The sequence below is a fragment of the Colletotrichum phormii genome (assembly GCF_030913505.1).
Source record: "Colletotrichum phormii strain CBS 102054 chromosome Unknown BDP81scaffold_27, whole genome shotgun sequence".
Classification (NCBI taxonomy): domain Eukaryota; kingdom Fungi; phylum Ascomycota; class Sordariomycetes; order Glomerellales; family Glomerellaceae; genus Colletotrichum; species Colletotrichum phormii.
In genome coordinates, this window is record NW_026851469.1 from 308,717 (window position 1) to 326,531 (window position 17,815).

The window sequence follows — 17,815 nt, forward strand, 5'->3', positions numbered from 1 at the left end:
AAATGGATGGATAAGAGGAAGTTGAGGGGTATGCACTTATTTAAACCGCCAAGTTCAGTATTTTACAGAAGGGTGGGGGGCTGAAAACACCGTGCCATCCATCAGCTCGGTGCGTTCTCGAGCGAGTCCTAGTCTCACCCCAACATGGAAGAGAAACATCAAGTCTTGACGCAAGTTTATTCTCATGTGAGTTCACAAAGCCACATCTCAACTGATTTGGGACTGAGTCTATTCTTGAAATTCTGCTTTATAAGAAGCTTTTGACATTCAAACGCCTGACCACCAGCTGGTCTTCTCAACCTCCACTGTAGCCGTAAGAGGCGTCTCACTGCTGCTGGTGCCAACAAGAATGTCGTATTTTCCGGCCTCCACCGCCCACTGTTTGCGCGGTTCATCCCACTGGCTTAGAGCATATTTCTTGCTCAAGACAATTTCTACCTCAGCGGACTGTCCCGCCTTTTGAGAACCCCTTGAGCTCCTTTCCAGGGCGTGTAATTGAGGGGTATTGAGGCGCGACGTAGACGTGCACAACTTCGGAACCATCGATCGTGCCAGTGTTGTTCAACTTTACGCGCACCAAAATCTTCTCATCACCCTCGGTGACTCCGTGAGAAACCTGGAGAGCCCCCACCCAAAGGGGTAGAGAACAGGTCTCTTGACTGCTTCGTAGTAGCGGTACCCAAAAAAGACGTCTTCGCCGTAAAGCACTCGCCCCTGGTCCGACCGGTAGTTGACGAAAGCCGGGTTGTCCTCAACCCTGGCTGGGAACGACAAGGGCAGCTTGCCCGATGGGTTGACGTTTCCAAATAAGACATCTGCGATGGAATTGCCCGTCTCGTTTCCACCGTACCATGCTTGGATAATTGCCGATACAGAACCAGCCCAAGGCATTGTCACAGGCGTCCCAGACTGAACTACAACGGTAGTGGATGGATTGGCAGCAGCAATAGCAGAAACCAAGTCATCTGTTCTTCCAGGCAAGTCCATGTGAGGGCGGTCATGGCCCTCTTGCTCAAAGTCCGCATTGAGCCCGACGCATACGACGACTTGGTCCACCGACTTTGCCAGCTCTGCTGCGCGGCGAATCTCCTGATCCGCGTCACGAACTTCAACACCGCCACCGCCAAATGAAACCACGCCGTCAGCGTCCTTTACCTTGGATGCCGCGCCGCTGGCGAATTTCACCGTGACATTGTATGTCTGTCCGCTTACCAGCGCCTTGATCCCGGTTTCTTCCACGGTTCCGACATTGAAGAAGCTTCCGCCGCCTCTTTGAGTGGTTTCGTTATCGATCACGAGCTCCCCGTCAATGTAAAGATTGGCAGTTCCGTGGACAGTCAAACCGAACTCGAAATCGCCCGTCTCTTCGGCAGTGAACGAGGCCTCGATCTCTCCCCACCACAGATCTTCCGTTATCTCAGGATGATAGTAGTCGGCAAAGTACATGTTCGTGTCAACGAGATGCAGCGTGTCGACCGGTTGACGGTGAGTATCGGTTTCCGGTGCGGTGTAAGCCCTGAAGGTAACTCCGACCTGGCCATTTGCGGTTTTCAACCGAGGGCCGAGAATCGGTAGCATCTTGTGGGCGTAGCACCCGACTGAGTAAATAACATCACTTGCTTGCTCGAAAACAGCATCGAATGGCGTGACTGCGTAATAGGGCCTCAAAGTAGCTGATCCTCCACCACAGTAGACCGCTGCTTTGACGTTTGGTCCGATTACGAGAACCTAACAGCGGTTAGAAATTAGGAAATCATCAAGTGCAAGCGGATAATAGACTAACAGTCTTTTCTTTGTTGAAAGGCAGGGTAGCGTTCTCGTTCTTTAGTAGTACGATTGAGTCTCCCGCAATCTTTCGGAGGAGAGCTGAGGTCTCTGGAAGATCTCGACCTTTTTCCTCTGCACCTTCAGGGATTCCTGTCAATGCCGCACGGCGAACGGCTTTGAGGACTGCGCGGACGCGTTCATCTACAGCCTCGGGGAGGAGTCTTCTGGATGCCAGTGCGTGCTTCACCAACTGGCCGCGCCAGCGCGTGGGTCCAGGCATCTCCAAGTCAAGACCAGCCTCGATAGCTTCGATGGTGGAGTATGTTCCGTACCTTTGGCAATTGAATCAGCTGAAAGTCACTCGCATAAGGACGGATGTCGAAAACTCACCAATCGCTCATGATCAGGCCTTGCCATTTCCATTCGTCACGCAAAATGCTCTGGAGCATTCCGGCGTCTTCACTCACATGGAGCCCATTAACTTTGTTATAAGCGGTCATGAATGACGCAGGATTTGCATCTCGGACAGCAATCTGGAAGGGTAGCAGGTAGATTTCCCGAAGAGCCCGGTCCGTGATACGAGAATCAACAGCCATTCGCTCGTGCTCTTGGTCATTTCCCACAAAGTGCTTGATAGCAGCCTGAACTCCTGTACTCTGAATGCCGGTAACAACCGCAGCGGCACTTTGACCTGCAAGAACTGGATCTTCCGAGAACGATTCAAATCCTCGGCCTCCCAGGGGACTTCTTTGCATATTGACCGTGGGCCCTAGGAGGATGTGCGCCCCCTTGGCTCTCGCTTCGAGACTCATGAGCCTTCCGGCTTCTTGGAGCAGACTAGCATCCCAAGTTGCTGCGAGACCAGTGCCGCAGGGGAAACAAGCTGCCGGCACACCATTGAAGAATCTCGTACCCCGGACTCCATTTGGGCCATCGGATAGTCTGATGGAAGGAGCTTGAAGACGGGGAACACTCTTGGTGTGCCAGAAGTCGATACCTGCAAGTATAATCAGCAAGATTCTTGAAAGTAGGTTTTGACGCCGCGAAATCATACCAGCAAGTAGGTCAATCTTTTCTTGAACAGTCAATTTCTCCAAGACATCTTCCACGTCGAAGACAGCCGGCTTTTCTGGAATGTAGGAGATAGTCATGATTGAGGCAGTGAATCGTTTTGGAACTTTCCTAGTCGAGGTAAGGCAAGGTGGCTCACGCAACTCGTCACAAAATGACAGAAAAATAATCACCAGCTCAATATCATCAGGCGTCTACACAATGCGGCTTACACGCACCCTGTGCATGGTCGGTTTTAAACACCCATACCAAGTTCTCGTATTATTGACTCCCGTATTCTCCAGTAATATTTCGGCCCTAGTTCCGTAGTGTCCTTGACTCCAGAACTTAAACGATGTTGAGTAATCTTACACCGCGGGGTGTCGATCCTCCGAAAAAGTTGACCATTTCCGGCTTTCCGCGGAACGATCTGAGCGCTTGGGCCAGTAGCAAATGCCTCGTGACACCTGCAGCGGTCCTTTTTGCTACTCATCCATTCTGATCCTACACTCCGCGAACCTGTACCCATCGTTGTTGACCATGTCCGATGCACACGCAGAAACCCGTGCCAGTTCCCGCAAGAGACCTGCGTATCCTCGGAAACGAGCTGCCCAGGCCTGTTTAACATGTCGTCAGCGACAGACTAAATGTGACAACGAGAAGCCAGCCTGCAATTCTTGCAAGAAGCTGGGGATAGAATGCGTCTACCATGAATTCGAAAAGGCTTGGTGTGTGCTCCTCCCTGCCCCTTTGATATTCTCCCCGTCCTTGCTTGCGCCCAACACTTGGCTATTTCTTCCTTTCTCTTCGTCTCTGTTGCGCTTCGTCTGATCCATAAAATGATGGGCGCAGTTTCGATGCAGCCAGTCTCGCCATACTACGGAGGCTGGACGAGCTGGAAAGTGTAGTAAAAGGTAGCCGCCCGCTACCTGCTGCTCCTCAGCCGAGCTTGGACTTTGCTTCGTCGCCTTTCCCAACAACCGATATCGACTGGATCAACTCCTTTGAAGTTCGTTACGTCAACCGCGATGTGATCCTCCAATGGCCAGTCTGGAAAACCGTCGATGTGGACAGTCCATCACACGAATCGCCCGCGGCTATCTCTCCAGGGATCGACGTGGTCTCCCGCCCTCTCCTCGTATCAGACGTGAATGTTCAGGACACCTCCAGACTACTCGACATTTTCTTGTCCGTTTACCACATATTCAACCCGGTCTTGGATATCGCGACAATTGAAGAACACGTCAAGAGTACCTCCCTCAACGGGTTCGGTTGGGATGCTGGGTGATGTTTGGTCGTAAGCCACTCTTTACCTTCGGCAACCTCTGTTTACGATCCCTGCAACCGATGTCTGACAAAATTATAGCTCCTCGTATTGGCTCTAGGCACGACCGCAGATCATGAAAACGGCGTGGCACAGACGTCTCTGTCCGTTCGACAAAACGAACATTTCAGCCGAGCTGAGGCGTTCTTCGTTGCGGCGCAAAGGCGAATGGGTTTGCTACTGTCTAATAGTGGCATTGCAGAAGCTCAGTGCTTCTTCCTAGCTGGCGTGTATCTGATGACTATGATGCGACCAGCCGATGCCTGGAAGATGTTCACGCGGGCTTTGTCGAGCTGCCATACGTTCCAATTATCTTGTCGCGACGCCAGCCCTGGAGCTATTCGCCTGCAACAGACCATTCATTGGGCATGCTTCAAGTCTGAACTGTGAGTCTCTCCACTCTTCTCTCTACTTTAGTCCCCAAGCTCTAGTACATGTACTGACAATTAAATAGTGAGGTGCGGTTGGAGTTAGGAATCAGCAAGACGAGTGCATGGGATCTTCGCTTTCCAGATCTCTTTCCCGACCCTCCCGAGTCCATACAATCCCATGGAGAGCCTGCTTGGTATTTCTACCTAGCTGAAATAGCACTTAGACGATTAAACAACCGCATACTATCGGCGACATGCTTGGATGACCAGAATACTGGCAACGTTGCGGATAAAGTGGCGACAACCCTGGAATTCGAACGACAAGCTCACAGCTGGTATGCCTTTGTACCCCGACCTTCAATGCCTCGTGCAAAACTAACACAGTGTCTCTGCTCCGTAGGGCCAGGTCTCTTCCACCGAGCCTACGACCGGCGATAGACGATGCCAGCGACGTTGCTTTCGACTTTGACGAGAACGGGCAGTTAAGATTCATCCTCAGTGGCCATTTGATAGACTGCTTGGAGCTGATGTACTGGCCTTTCATATACGCCGCTGTGCATGGGCAGCTTGGAGATGACAGGGACTCCCACATGCTGGCCTCGCGAGGTCTCGACTTCTGTGTGCGGAGAATCAAGATCAATAAGTCGGGGTTCTTCTATCAGCATCATGGTACATGGTTGATGCTGCAGTCTTGCACACGAAGCGCGCTTGTATTAATTGCTGCAGCGTACGGAGGCCTACATGATAAGCTTCCACACGACTGGAAAGATAGTGTTGGGGATGTGGTGAATCTTCTGAAATACTGGGTTGATGAAGTGCCTGAATTCAAGAGGATGATTGAGATTCTCGCTACTTAGTAGTCCTCGATAGCAAACCTCTATACTGTAACCTCTCGACCAGGCATAGGTCAGGTGTTGTCTGGCGCGGCGGTCACCAGGACTGTGCCATGACCTACCTACCTTATCTCCTATCCATACACCACTTGGATCTATCGATGCAGACTTCCAGCCCTTTGTCTAGTAACTCCATGCTTGCTCTCGCTAGCTCTCCTCTCAAGTCCCCAATCTTCCTCTTGAGAGCCTCCAGGTAGTCCGGGCTTGCCTCCCAAACTTGCCAGTACCATCTTGTTCGTCGCCGTGAAGTCGTCCAGTATTTGAAGTTCCTTCTGGGAAAACCATATGGGTACCAGCATGACTCTCATCGGAATGAGCAGGATTATCAGGACTGGGAAACCAATGGCACCTAGCGTGTGGGAGACTGCAACGCAAACTGCAACACTGAGGAACTGTAGAGCTATGTACAACCAGATCTTTGGGCGGCGAACTTGGAGGAGTATCTCGTCTCGTTGTATGAAGCGTTCCTCTGCTTGGAGAAAGAGGAACTTTCGAAGGATGCTGTTCGATTCGATTGAGCCCCACTGGAACATAGTAGTCAGCCACTCATTCCATACTAATGACAAGGACCGAGTTAGTCACTTACACCAACGACAAAGAAAACGCCAGCAAAGACAGCAGCTGGCATAGTATGTAGCACCACCAGAAGGGGACCCGTCATGGTGCCTATTAGAGCAAGGCCCATCAACAAATGGGAAATCCTCTGCTCTACTACCTGTGTAGCAACCACTACAGGTCGCCTGATTTCTGCATCTTCCCCTTCGGAAGTCGATATGATTTTGAGTTTCGTCTCGTAGACTGTCAAGGAATCGGTGTGAACTGGGGCCTGGGGGACGAGGCCATTGGGCATCGGCAGACCCAGGATGCCTGCGATGAACGTCGTGCAGCCGAGCAAGAAGAAGTCCCAGTGGAAACCTCCTGGTTTCTTCAGGGGATACTGGCGTGCTTGTGCGGTGATGCTGCTGACATTCTGAAGGAACATTTAGCGATCTTGCCTGCAGGTGGTCTAGAAGTACAGGACTTACATGGTCGTAATAGAAGAGCAGCATCACTAGAAACCCAAATGGCATAGCAACAAATACCCACTTTGCATCGAGGTTCCAGAAGTCGATCACCCAGTTCCTAGGTTGCGTAGGTTGGAAGGCGTCGACGACAGGAACCCTCATGATGTGCGTTCCTTTGAGAGTACCAGGGATGTGCGAGAACCCCACCCAAAAGATGGTGGCAAACTGCGAGCACAGTCAGTACCTGTCACTAATCATCCGCGGCAAGGCCAGAATCTTACCACGTAGGCATAGTCGGCGAGGATTCCTCGGTAGCCAGAGTTCCAAAGAGTGCTAGAGCCCAGCTTTTCTAGCGTATAAACGGTGCCGAAGTATAAAATGGCAATCATACAAGCCAAGTAACCAGCCGCGCTGCCTTCGGCATCGAACTCGTTGACTAACTCTTCCACACCCTTGACTATGTGTTCGTCAGCAGTATGTTCTGCGATTGTTGAGTCGAGTTCACAAACTGATGTAGATGATGCCAACGTATAAACCAAAAGCCTCGCTCGAGAAGTCGGTGACGTATCGCATATAGTCGCACGCGTTGAATACGGCGACGAGCCAGTGGAAAATCGCTGCCCAAATACCCGTCCAAGCCATGAACTGCGGGTAGATGGTAACGTCGTAGATCTTGATGATATCGTAGATTGTGAAGTTGAAGAGCGAGATCAAACCGGTGACGCCAACGATCGTGAGGGGCTGGGCGCTGAGGATGCTGAAGACGACGGCAGCGAGCGCAGATGAGAAGAGAGCTTCGTTGATGCCAAAGAATTGTCCTGTTCGTCGATACATGTCGAGGGTGTAGGCTATCGCAGGGAGAAGACTAAAGTCGTTCGACTGTCAGCAAAAGGGGGCGATTTGGACTGCAGGAACATGTGCATACTTGACAAAATACATTCGAATGGTGCTGGCAACTGTACGGTATGTCCATGCGTCAACGATATCGCTCCAGTAGTATGGAAGGCGTCTCTTGATGTCGTGGTAAATCCCACGGCCTGGTCGGAAGATCCTCCAGCGCCTCCAGCCTTTTTGGTCATCGTAGGTGTACGACGTGTCTATCTTCTCCCTCTGTAACCGAAGTTCACTAGAAGTGCTGGACTCTGGTTCGCCTGACATGACGTTGATATGAATGCCAGAGCAACTAATATCGGTTGAGAGAAAGGGGTAGGTGCGCAAAAGGAGTAGCAGTGGGTTAGAGATGGAACTTCTGGATGCTAGGTTTGACTTCAGTCACAACGAGACCAAGTAAAGTCACGGTTATATGAGTGCTTCCTTGAATAAAGAAAGGAAAAGAGCCCATAGGTCCCGCCACTGGTCTGGGGCTACTTGATCTGATGGGGGCATGTTGTGGAATTAGAGAGAGGCCGGAAAATCGGCTTTGGCCGGCTGGTCTCGCTTCGATACGTCACGTAGACAGCACCGGGGTCATGCCCTGAAAAGTCTGCTGCCACTGTCTTTCCTACATGTATGATGCCCTCTGGGTATGAGTGGTGTTTGTATTGGTTCTTGGCACAAATTAGAATGGTCCACCCATGGGAGGTCAAGAAGCCGAAGAAGAGAGTGCTGGCAACAGCATCTTGCCGTTCTGAATTCTTCGCATCCAATCGCTTCAACAACTTGACACTGGTAACGTGAGGTTATACGTCTCAAGGGAGCCTTTCCTCGTGTACGTACGAAGTACATACCGTTATGATGATAGTCAATAGGGCCCTTGCCTGAATTCCCGCATCATCGCCGTCCGATGATCCGGCATTCACCGGGCTACTGGCAGCCAATGCGCAATCAGGCATTAGCCTGGCAAGGTTAGTGCGGAGATTTACGGCAACACTCGAGATTAAATTCTGCCCAGGCAGAAAATTACAGCCGAAAAGCGCTCGTCCCTTGTCCCCGATGCTCCCTCGTTCTGTGGACTCACCTACCTCTCACACTGTTTCCCTCCGCGTGACGGAGCCGCCGCTGGCTCTTGATTGAGAGATCCCAGCAGTTGTATGCCGTCTGCCGTGTTATTGAAAGAAGGATCTCTGCGGGAATACTGTTATGATGAGAAGCATCATATTATGTACTGATAGAGTGCGTGCCATAATAGCTTCTAACACAGCAACCAGAACCATGCCGCTCGCCATGTCCCATGATAATTACTTGCCATGGGTCGTTAGCAGCCAGCACATTTCAGGATGTTGCACCCGAGGTCGGCCTGCATACCTCCGCAGTTAACGTCATTTGAGGCTGCCCAAGCCGGGAGAGTGAATGAATCCCTACCTACAGTATTTGGTGCATCATTTGTCCCGGAGGCCTTCTCAGCCAAATAACATTCTGTCTTCCTCTAGTTCAATTGACATCAGATCAAGGTCTCAACCCGCTCTGGTCATCCACGCATCTTCCCACTAGATAACATGAAACTTAGCTTGATCATTGACGCGCCCATCGGGCGACCCTGGTATTGTCAGGGCGAGGAAATTCTTGGTAAAGTCAACCTCGACTATTTCCCAACTTTGCGAATGATTGCAGTGGAAGATTCGAAGCTAACTCATCCACCAAAGGCCAAATAAGCATCACTTGTACCGGCAATACGGTCATCGGCCCTTCTGCCAACTTGCCCGAGTCGAACACATCTGTTCACACCCGCAAAGTAAGCAACCAGGACCCACCTCTCTTGCATTCAAGTCTAATGCGTCTTCCAGCTTTTTGATCGGTCCCTGAAACTTATTGAAGGCCCTTTGATATTCAGGAGTGGACAGCACTCTTTTGGGTTCTGCCTGTCATTTCCGCACAGGCCAAACAATGGAGGAACGCAGCAGCTTCTTGTGTTGCCGCCGTCGCTCAATATCAATGCCCCCAGCTTAAAGATAAGCGTAGCATACACTGTGAGAGCTCATCTTCGGAGGCATGGTATTCTACGCTTCAACCGTATCTCAACAGTGGAGGTGACTTTCCGACCATCAACGCAACTTACGATATCACCTACACGATCCGGCAGATCGAGCGAGATTTGGTACCAGCTAGACTCCTAGAGATAAACAATGTCGACCGGAGTCCGATTGCCAATTTAATTGCCTACAATTCTTCACCTCGGATCACTATGACGCTCCTAAGTCTTCCAGTCTTTGTCACTCATAGGCAGGTTTCTTTGCAACTCGTCATCAAGATGCCACTTGACCTTGTGCGAAGGCACCCAGCAATTTGCCTTAGGACATTGAAGATTCTCATAAGAACAACCACCAACGCGTATCTCAACCGGGTATCAAGAAACTGGGTACATTACGATACAATCTGTGGTGTCACTGGGAACATTCCTTCCGACTTTGTAGGAGACGAGGGCACCGGCACTTGGACTCTGGATTCAGGCTTGTGGAGGAATCATTTTATTCCCCCCGTAACGCCAACATATCACTCCTCGATCCTATCAATTACACATTCTCTGGCCGTTATTGTTGGTTTATCGAGAGGAATCCCTTCGCATATCCAGGTAAAGATGACATCATCTATCATACTCCGAGCTAACTTTTCTATTCAGGATATCCAAACAGACATGGAAGTAGACGTGGTCCATGATGTTGAACGAGATCCTCCACCCCCGTACTCCTTTATTGAATAGGTCCATGGGGCAGTCTACCTACCTACGCCGGCTTTGCCCGAAAATCATAGCAAGGAATGCAACCAATCTATAGATAGTTCCAATTCCAACCAAAACTCCCATATTGCGCCATAACCATTTCATGTGAAAGCCAGTCGCCGCTGCAGCAGAGTCGACATCATACAAATAACCAAAGGGCGAGACCAGCTGACCAAAGTATATTTCCGCAAGCCAGACACCGGGTGAAGCGCGCCAAAGCCACTCCAAGTGCCACTCCTTGACCTTGGCCAGTGGAGGGGCAGCTCCCGATAGGATCGCAACGATGAGGCTGATCATCGTCGCAAACAGGGGGGCGTCTTCTCGCCTGACGAGCATGCTGACGATACTCGCCAATCCGTAGATGCAGTAAAAGTAGAAGAAATTGGTCAGGAAGGCAAGCCCCCAGTTGATCACTGGTACCGTAAGGATGAATAAGAAAGTCGTGAAATGTAGACAGCCAAAAAGCATACGAGGGAGGACTGAGACGACCTTTGCGAGAAAGTAGGCCAGCCGATTGTGGCCCGCTTCAGCTTCCCTCCGATGCACAAGCAGTTCCTCTGAAAATGTCTTGACACCGGGTGCACCGGACACCAGACCCACGGCGATGGAGACCAAGAGAGCCAATTCAGGGGCGGACTTGAAGTCCACAGCAGTTGACAATATCGAGTAAGGCTCTTTGAACGTGCCCGTGAACAAGATACCCTTCTTCGAATGTTCGGCCAGGCCAAGGAGAAATCCGGCGAGCGCCGCGAGGCCCATCTCAGCCCAGAAAGCTGATTTAGTGCGGTACTGCTGAAGCATGGCTCGGCGGAGGCAAAGCCATGTTTGCATGTACAGCGGCGCACCACGATGCTTGATGGCGGCGTATATGCCGTTGCTGCTCATGATGGAGGAAGCATGTCGTTCCTTGTGTGCGAGAGCCAGGCGGTGGTCTGACCACTTCGAAATGAGTGAGTCTTTCGAGATTTCCCCAATTCGCTTGTAGTCGCGGCCGTTTCCAGTGATGATATCGGTGACCACGTCGCCATGATTGCTGTGCTCCGGGAACCCGAAGCCGAGACCTTCAAAATAGTCGTGCACCTCAGCTTGAGGGCCTTCGTAAATGGTTTGGCCGTTGCCGAGGAGAATGAGATTATCAAAATTCTCAAAGATCTCGGTACGGGGTTGGTGGATGATGACAATAACAGTGATTCCCAACCGTGCGACTGCCTTCAAAGTCCGCATCAAAGACGAAGCTGCGGTAGCATCAAGGCCACTCGTCGGCTCATCCAAGAAGACTGCCATCGGGGCAGATGCCAGTTCCATGCCAGTGCTCACACGTTTGCGCTGCCCACCACTAATGACAGGTGCAGCCACTGAGCCCACCAAGGAATTGCGTACGTGCGAGAGTTCCAAACAATCAATGACAGACTCGACATGAGACTCAATGTCAGCTGTGGACCAAGTCTGGGGAAGGCGGATCTTGGCGCTGTGAACAATATTTTCGTAGACTGTGAGCTCTGGCAACACGATGTCGTCTTGGGGCACGTAGCCAATGACCTTCTTGTATCGTTTCAACTTGTCCGGACTGCTGTTGACAGCCACCGTGCCTCCCGTGTTCTTGGTCTTGCCCATGAGAACATTGACAAAGGTCGACTTGCCTGCGCCGGAACCGCCCATGACAGCTGTCAAAGTTCCCCGATCGATGGATCCCGTAACATTTTGAAGAATCATCTTGGAAGACTTCTTGGGTTGGAAACTGAGATCAAAGTAGCTGAAGGAGAGACCAAAGTTGGTTGCATCAGTCGCGCGCCGCATCGAGGAGACGAATGCCATTAGCTGAGGGTTGAGCATCTCACTCGTGGGCCGGACGTTGACGGAGTATTCGGATCCGAGCTCAAGCGCGGCTTGAAATCCTCCTCCGTATGAATCGGTCCGGTTGGGGATGTAGGTTGCGCCCATCGGAAGCATCTCGCGGTCGGTATCTTCTGAAAGTGCCCTGTACCCTGTGATCTGAGCTCTCATGCTGCTCATGCCACGCTTCAAGGTCGGTTTCCGGTTTCTATTTGATTGGTGTTCGAGAAGGCGCTTTCGGAATCGGTAGACAATCATACCGGCGATCATCTGAAGATCGACAATGATCAAGATGACCAGGGGTATGAGGAACAGCTCGTAGGAAGAGCCTTCCGGGCAACGACTGCCAACTGAGCATGGCGTCGGAGTTGCGGCTCCAGGCTGACAATATGAGCCAGCCGGACAGACGAAAGACACTTTGCCGTTATTCTCTTCGGGGCAGTAGTTCCCAGCTTGACAGACTACCGGCTCAAAAGGCCCCATGCCAGCGTTCTTGCCGCCAAAGTTGCAGGTGATTGATGCTAACCTCGCCATTTGACACCCGTCCAGCGGCGGGCAGTATTGGGGTATTGAGTTGACAGTATTGTTCTCACCTACACGGAAAATTAGCAAACCTTGTCCTTTGGACGCACGAGGACATGTAAGTTCTGAGACTTATACTCACACAGAAAGCCCGGGCTGCACCCATCAGCCTGCCAGCTCTCCACGGTCTGAATCTCTATCGGAACTGCCCCTTGTCTGTAACACGGCGCGGCGCTATATGGCTGCTGGCCTGCGTTGATCTGTGCCGCCGCTTCGTAAAAAGAGGTCGAGAATCTAGTGTTGTTCTTGCCGGTGCAGGCGCTGTCGTAAACACTCAGCCCGACGTTACCTGGCGAGTCTCGCAATGCTCCAGAGAGCCAACGTCGGGGCTTTTCGGTCTCTGGCGGATTTGAAGCATCATTGATGGACCCATTGGCATTACCGACCTCATTGAGTGTGTTGAACCATCTGCCGGTATTGATTGTGTAGATGCTTCCCTGGCTTTGGTCTCCGATGCATTGCCAAGCGGGTTCCGGGGCTCCGCCGGCGGCTGTTACCTGTAAAGCACACAGGCATCCTTCTGTATCAAGGAAACTGGGGCCTGTAGGGTCTGTTTGGGGATAGTACGGGTCCTGTGGTAAATCCGAGGCGTCGAAGCCAAAAGTCTTGCGGCTCATCTTGCGCGACAATGACAGTCTTCGCTCAACTTTTTGTCGAGACTTCACGCCCGTATATCAAAACTCGCCATATTTGCGGGATTTTATCTATTATTTCATTCTTTAAGGGGATTTCGTGACCTATTAGCAGGCAGGCATGGTACCAAAACATGGAGCCATAATTCATGTTCCCATAAGGTTTTAGCGTGATCCTTCTGGCTCACAGCGCACAGCTCATAAGCGACGAACCCACGAAATGATACTTAGTATTACCTACCTAGGGAAACTCGGACGAGGCGAAGCTGCAGGCCAATTGCTGACGCTCCACATACGAATGCCGCGCCTTGTGCCATGGGAAATGAGTGAAACTCAGCCGTCATCGTGTCTTAGACGGTTGGCGATCCACGCATTGGCGGCCCGCAGCATCGAGCGAGATAAACGGCATCGTGGCGCGGTTGAATCAGCAATGCCAATATTGCACAACAAATTTTGTTGCCTAATGGAAACGGACTACAAGTAAGTTGATACAGGTGACATTAATCCTTCTTTGGCTACGCTGTGGCTGTAGCGTCGATCCTAGGCTGACAGTCACCCCGACTCTCAGACCAGCTTCGAATAGAGGCGACTGGGTTGAAGCTTGAGCTCACTCGCGGACTAGGTTTCTGCCATGCAGCTTTGTCATTTTCAATGAAGAAACTGATTTGCTGCCCGCATGAGCAGGGTCTGCATTTTGACGATGGCTGCCCAGCTCCCTCCATAGCATAAGGTAGTCGTACAGCGTACGAACATGCAAATGAAGCACAGTGTGCGTGTTTTTATATTAAGTTAACCCACCCACTTTTGGCCAACCCCCTGCTTTAGCCACCCTAAAAATCCCTCCTAGCCACCAATTTAAAATCCTACCTTTAATATATAAACTACTATAATAATTATAAAAATAGCTTAAAAAATTATAGTTATTTGTTTATTAATAACTAACTAAGTTAGTGTTACGACCCAACATGCACGACCAAGAACAGGGCCTGCCCCGCAGGCTTACGACGGTTACTACGCCATACATGCACAGGACAAGGGGACACAAGGCACCCTCTCACGGAACGGAAGAACTATGGTACAAGTCACGTGATGATAAGATAAGGATCATTTGGGATCAATATGATCCAACACGACTTGGGGGCTAAACGATCATTCTGGATCAGAATGACCCAAGACGACCCAAGGGACAAGGGACATGTTCAGGATCAGGACTTGTATATAAGGATGGACTTGAGCTGGACTCTAGGACAGACTTCCATAGCTCTTAGCAATTAACTTCGTATCAGGATTAACATCCGCTTTCAGCTACTACCTTGACAAGACTACGATTGATCACCGAAGCCTTACCCACCCTTACGATTGACAGACATAGCTTCCCTGAAGCTATCCCCGACTACGATTACTGTTACCAGTTCCGCAGCCTCAACTTCTGCAAACTACCCCTACAACTAGCTGGCCGTAATATATAAGTTAATTAACTATCATATAACTAACTAACTGTTACGGCCAGCTAGTCGTAGTGAGGTATGTTTATAGAAGTTAAGGCTACAGAACTAATAATAGTATTGTAATTTGTGATAGCTAAAAGCGATTATAAGATCTAATACGAAGTTAATTACTAAAGAAGTTATTAGAAGTCTATTCTAAAGCCCGGCTCGAGTTTATCTTATATATAAGTTTTAATCTTATGTAAATATATCCTTCATAATTAGAACCGATATTATTATATCGGTCCTTTAAAAGTAAATCGCCTTTATCTTATCGGTCTTTATTTAAGGACGGTTTAATACTTATGTTACGAGCAGGACAAGGCAACCAACTGTGGCACAAAGCAAAAGCTTCGATAATGATGACTCCGGCATCATTGTCCCTTGTTCTGCATTATATAGCTACGCCATGCTAGTACCCAACTAGGTAGGCCGTAACATAGGTGGCCAAAGCAGGGGGGTGGCCAAAAGTGGGTGCGTTGACTTATCAAAAGGCCCATGAAACCCCCTTGGAGTCAAATTAGGAGACCGGCTATCAACACAATGTTTTGAATAGCAGGAAGTAAAATCGGAACTACAAGATTGCCAGCGATTTCCCACCTCGGCCATCATCGCCTAAGCTGTTCCGGGTGAAGGTACTTCCATTGAATACAACGAGAAATGATCACCACGGGACACGATCAAATATGCCGAACCATAAGGATGGATGGCCTTGCGCAAGGGATTAAGAGCATTACATTGAGCGAGCCACGGAGGATCAGAACGATTACATCTGAATTATGTGAGCATGCACTAATCATACAGGCGGATACACGGATTCATTCTCCTTTGTTTTCTCTATTCATGAAGTCTTCACACAACAACGAGAGGTGATGTGACTACCTCACATGAGAAGATATACTATCAGTCTAGATGCCTTGCTTGATGATTTCGGCGGCCTAGATTTGTACCAGTCTGTCAGCGAAACGAAGCAATAAAAGGAGCAGTGTACTACGAGGTATTGACTCACCTTTTCGGCCAAAGCGTAGGTAGGCTGGCATGTGTTGGCGCTAGGAACCATGGGCATAACACTGGCGTCAACGACTCTCAGGTTCTTCACTCCGTACACCCGCAAAGTCTGATCGACAACACCGCCCAGGTTCAAGGGCATCATAGATGCAGTTCCCACGGGGTGGTAGTCAGTTGGCGACATGGCACCGGCAATGTAGGCCTTGAGGTCCTCGTCCGAGGTGACCTCAGGACCGGGAGCGTACTCGACAGGGGCGAACTCGGTAGCCAGAGAGGTGTTGAAGTTGTAACGGCGGAGTAACTTGATTGATTCGACGAAGAAATCGGCCTCGAGGGGGTTGGACAAGGAGCGGTAGTCGATCACGGGCTCAGTGTTCCACGGGTCGGTCGTGTTAATGTTGATGCTGCCACGGCTGAAGGACTGCATTGCCACGGGGCCCTGAGAGCCCTGGTTCGCGATCAGCTGCATGCGAGTGAATGCTGTGTCCTTGGAACGCATCTGTGCAGCCAGGATCTTCATCTGCGCCTCGAAACCGGCAGCAACTGTGGATTCGGCATCAGTCGGCAGCAGGCTGGCAAAGTCCTGCTGCTCCAACTTGGTGGCGAGCTCCTCAGCCCGATCGGACACAGCGGTGAAAGGGAGCCAGCCAGCCAAGTTTGTCAGTGCTATAGAATAGGGGCCTGTTCCGTGCGAGTTATGATGAGTCAGTCAAGTCAAGACAGATAAGCTCTAATGTTAGAGAATCACTAACCGGTCTTGTTGGCTGCCCACACTTCGTCGGCCCAAGTCTTGAAGTCATTTCCTTCGACCAGGTCGGTTGGGTTGGGGTGGATCTCAGTAAGCTTAGAGACTATATGCGGGTTAGTTTCTTCGCGTCGACTAAAGCCTATTGGTCCATGCCTATAAAATCCCTTGTTACTTACGGGTAATGTTCATGGTAGACAGACTGCTGTGGTCTTGGAAGTTCTGGCCGACACCAGGGAGGTCGACGAGGACATCAATACCACCAGCCTCGAGAAGGCTCTTGGGGCCGATACCGCTAAGCTGCAAGAGTTGGGGAGTGTGAACAGTACCAGCAGCAAGGAGAACCTCCTTCTTTGCAGTGACAGTGACGAAGCTGTTGTTTCCCGATGGGAATTCAACTCCTGTGACGGAGAGCTGGTCGTCAAGGATCAACTTGTGGGCCTGAGTGTTGAGCAAAAGGTGATAGTTTGAACGAGTGGCGTTAACGTTGAGGTAGTGGCCGGTGCCAGCATAGGAGCGGGTGACGGTCCGGGGATCCATAAGTGTGGGAAACCAGAAGACACCGGGCTTTCCGGCACCGCTGTCGGCCGGGAACTCCACTCCGTCGATCTCCTTGAAGGCTTCGACAAGGGGCTTGACACCCGGGTAGTAGAACCGGGGCCATCCCGCGTAGATCTCCGACGAGTCTCCCCAGAAAGAGGCGTCATACTTTACGCTGTCAAAGTTGTCGGTCAACTCAGGAGGTGGCTCAGTGAAGTGAAGGCCCTTTTGATGTGAAGGTTAGCTTGGCATCGCAGTTGTAGCATCAGGTCGCCGCTCTCACCTTCTTGAAGAACGGCAAGATGCCATCCCAGCTCCAGTCGGCAGTTCCCTGCTGAGCCTCGGATCCGAAAAGGCTAGCCCAACGGTCGTAATCCTCGGCCGAGCCACGCATGTTCATCATGGCGTTTACCGACGCACCACCTCCGACCTGTTTGGCAACGAAGACGTTGCCGACTCTTCCATTCAGGCCAGGCTGCGGTACAGACTGTAGGCCAGGCCAAAGTAGGTCTGTAAAGGCTGAAGTCCGAGTCAGGAAGGAAACCTTGAGATTTTCAGTCATGTTGCCCCAGTCTGCAGCTTCAAGAACCAAGACTTTGGTTTCGGGGTCCTCCGTCAGACGGTCTGCCACAGTCAAACCTGCGGTTCCACCGCCAACAATGACATAATCGTAGCTCTTCAGCAACTGAGATGAGTTGATTTGGCGGGGAATCACGTAGGCGTCAGTGACACAGCTTGCTCCCAGGAGAATCGCGGATGCGATGCCAAGCCACTGTGGCTTGGATTGTTGAAAGAACGGCATGGTAACAAAAGAGCGTTTCTGCCAACTAGCAGATTATGTAAAAGAGAGTGGAAGCTGCTGAGAGATGCCTCCAAGCTTCAGCCATGAGACACGGTAAATCATTTTACTTATACACAAATCTC

General features: G+C 50.8%; 5 protein-coding genes across 5 annotated transcripts; 1 reads left to right on the forward strand and 4 right to left on the reverse strand.

The window, feature by feature from the left end:
• Positions 1 to 267: 267 nt before the first annotated feature.
• BDP81DRAFT_454232 (family 3 glycoside hydrolase) lies at positions 268 to 2,918 on the reverse strand (the record flags this gene model as incomplete). Its single annotated transcript, XM_060592915.1, has 5 exons — positions 268 to 531; positions 595 to 1,728; positions 1,784 to 2,099; positions 2,158 to 2,764; positions 2,822 to 2,918. The coding sequence occupies 5 exons, from the start codon at positions 2,916 to 2,918 to the stop codon at positions 268 to 270; spliced, it is 2,418 nt and encodes an 805-aa protein (XP_060439785.1).
• Positions 2,919 to 3,357: 439 nt separating this feature from the next.
• On the forward strand, positions 3,358 to 5,369 carry BDP81DRAFT_465108 (uncharacterized protein; the record flags this gene model as incomplete). Its single annotated transcript, XM_060594232.1, has 5 exons — positions 3,358 to 3,545; positions 3,670 to 4,060; positions 4,184 to 4,527; positions 4,596 to 4,847; positions 4,919 to 5,369. The coding sequence occupies 5 exons, from the start codon at positions 3,358 to 3,360 to the stop codon at positions 5,367 to 5,369; spliced, it is 1,626 nt and encodes a 541-aa protein (XP_060439786.1).
• A 131-nt stretch (positions 5,370 to 5,500) lies between these two features.
• Positions 5,501 to 7,567, reverse strand: BDP81DRAFT_465109 (HCO3 transporter family protein; the record flags this gene model as incomplete). Its single annotated transcript, XM_060594233.1, has 6 exons — positions 5,501 to 5,929; positions 5,992 to 6,375; positions 6,431 to 6,634; positions 6,691 to 6,866; positions 6,919 to 7,274; positions 7,335 to 7,567. The coding sequence occupies 6 exons, from the start codon at positions 7,565 to 7,567 to the stop codon at positions 5,501 to 5,503; spliced, it is 1,782 nt and encodes a 593-aa protein (XP_060439787.1).
• Positions 7,568 to 10,064: 2,497 nt separating this feature from the next.
• BDP81DRAFT_384046 (uncharacterized protein) lies at positions 10,065 to 13,155 on the reverse strand (the record flags this gene model as incomplete). The annotated part of the gene is made up of 2 exons (XM_060586946.1): positions 12,562 to 13,155; positions 10,065 to 12,490 (listed from the first exon to the last, which is right to left on the reverse strand). The coding sequence occupies exons 1-2, from the start codon at positions 13,094 to 13,096 to the stop codon at positions 10,065 to 10,067; spliced, it is 2,961 nt and encodes a 986-aa protein (XP_060439788.1). The 5' UTR covers positions 13,097 to 13,155.
• A 2,351-nt stretch (positions 13,156 to 15,506) lies between these two features.
• Positions 15,507 to 17,546, reverse strand: BDP81DRAFT_384049 (GMC oxidoreductase; the record flags this gene model as incomplete). Its single annotated transcript, XM_060586947.1, has 4 exons — positions 17,175 to 17,546; positions 16,585 to 17,116; positions 15,608 to 16,287; positions 15,507 to 15,536 (listed from the first exon to the last, which is right to left on the reverse strand). Exons 1-4 carry the CDS (start codon positions 17,451 to 17,453, stop codon positions 15,507 to 15,509), a joined length of 1,521 nt encoding a protein of 506 aa, XP_060439789.1. The 5' UTR covers positions 17,454 to 17,546.
• Between the last annotated feature and the right edge of the window lie 269 nt (positions 17,547 to 17,815).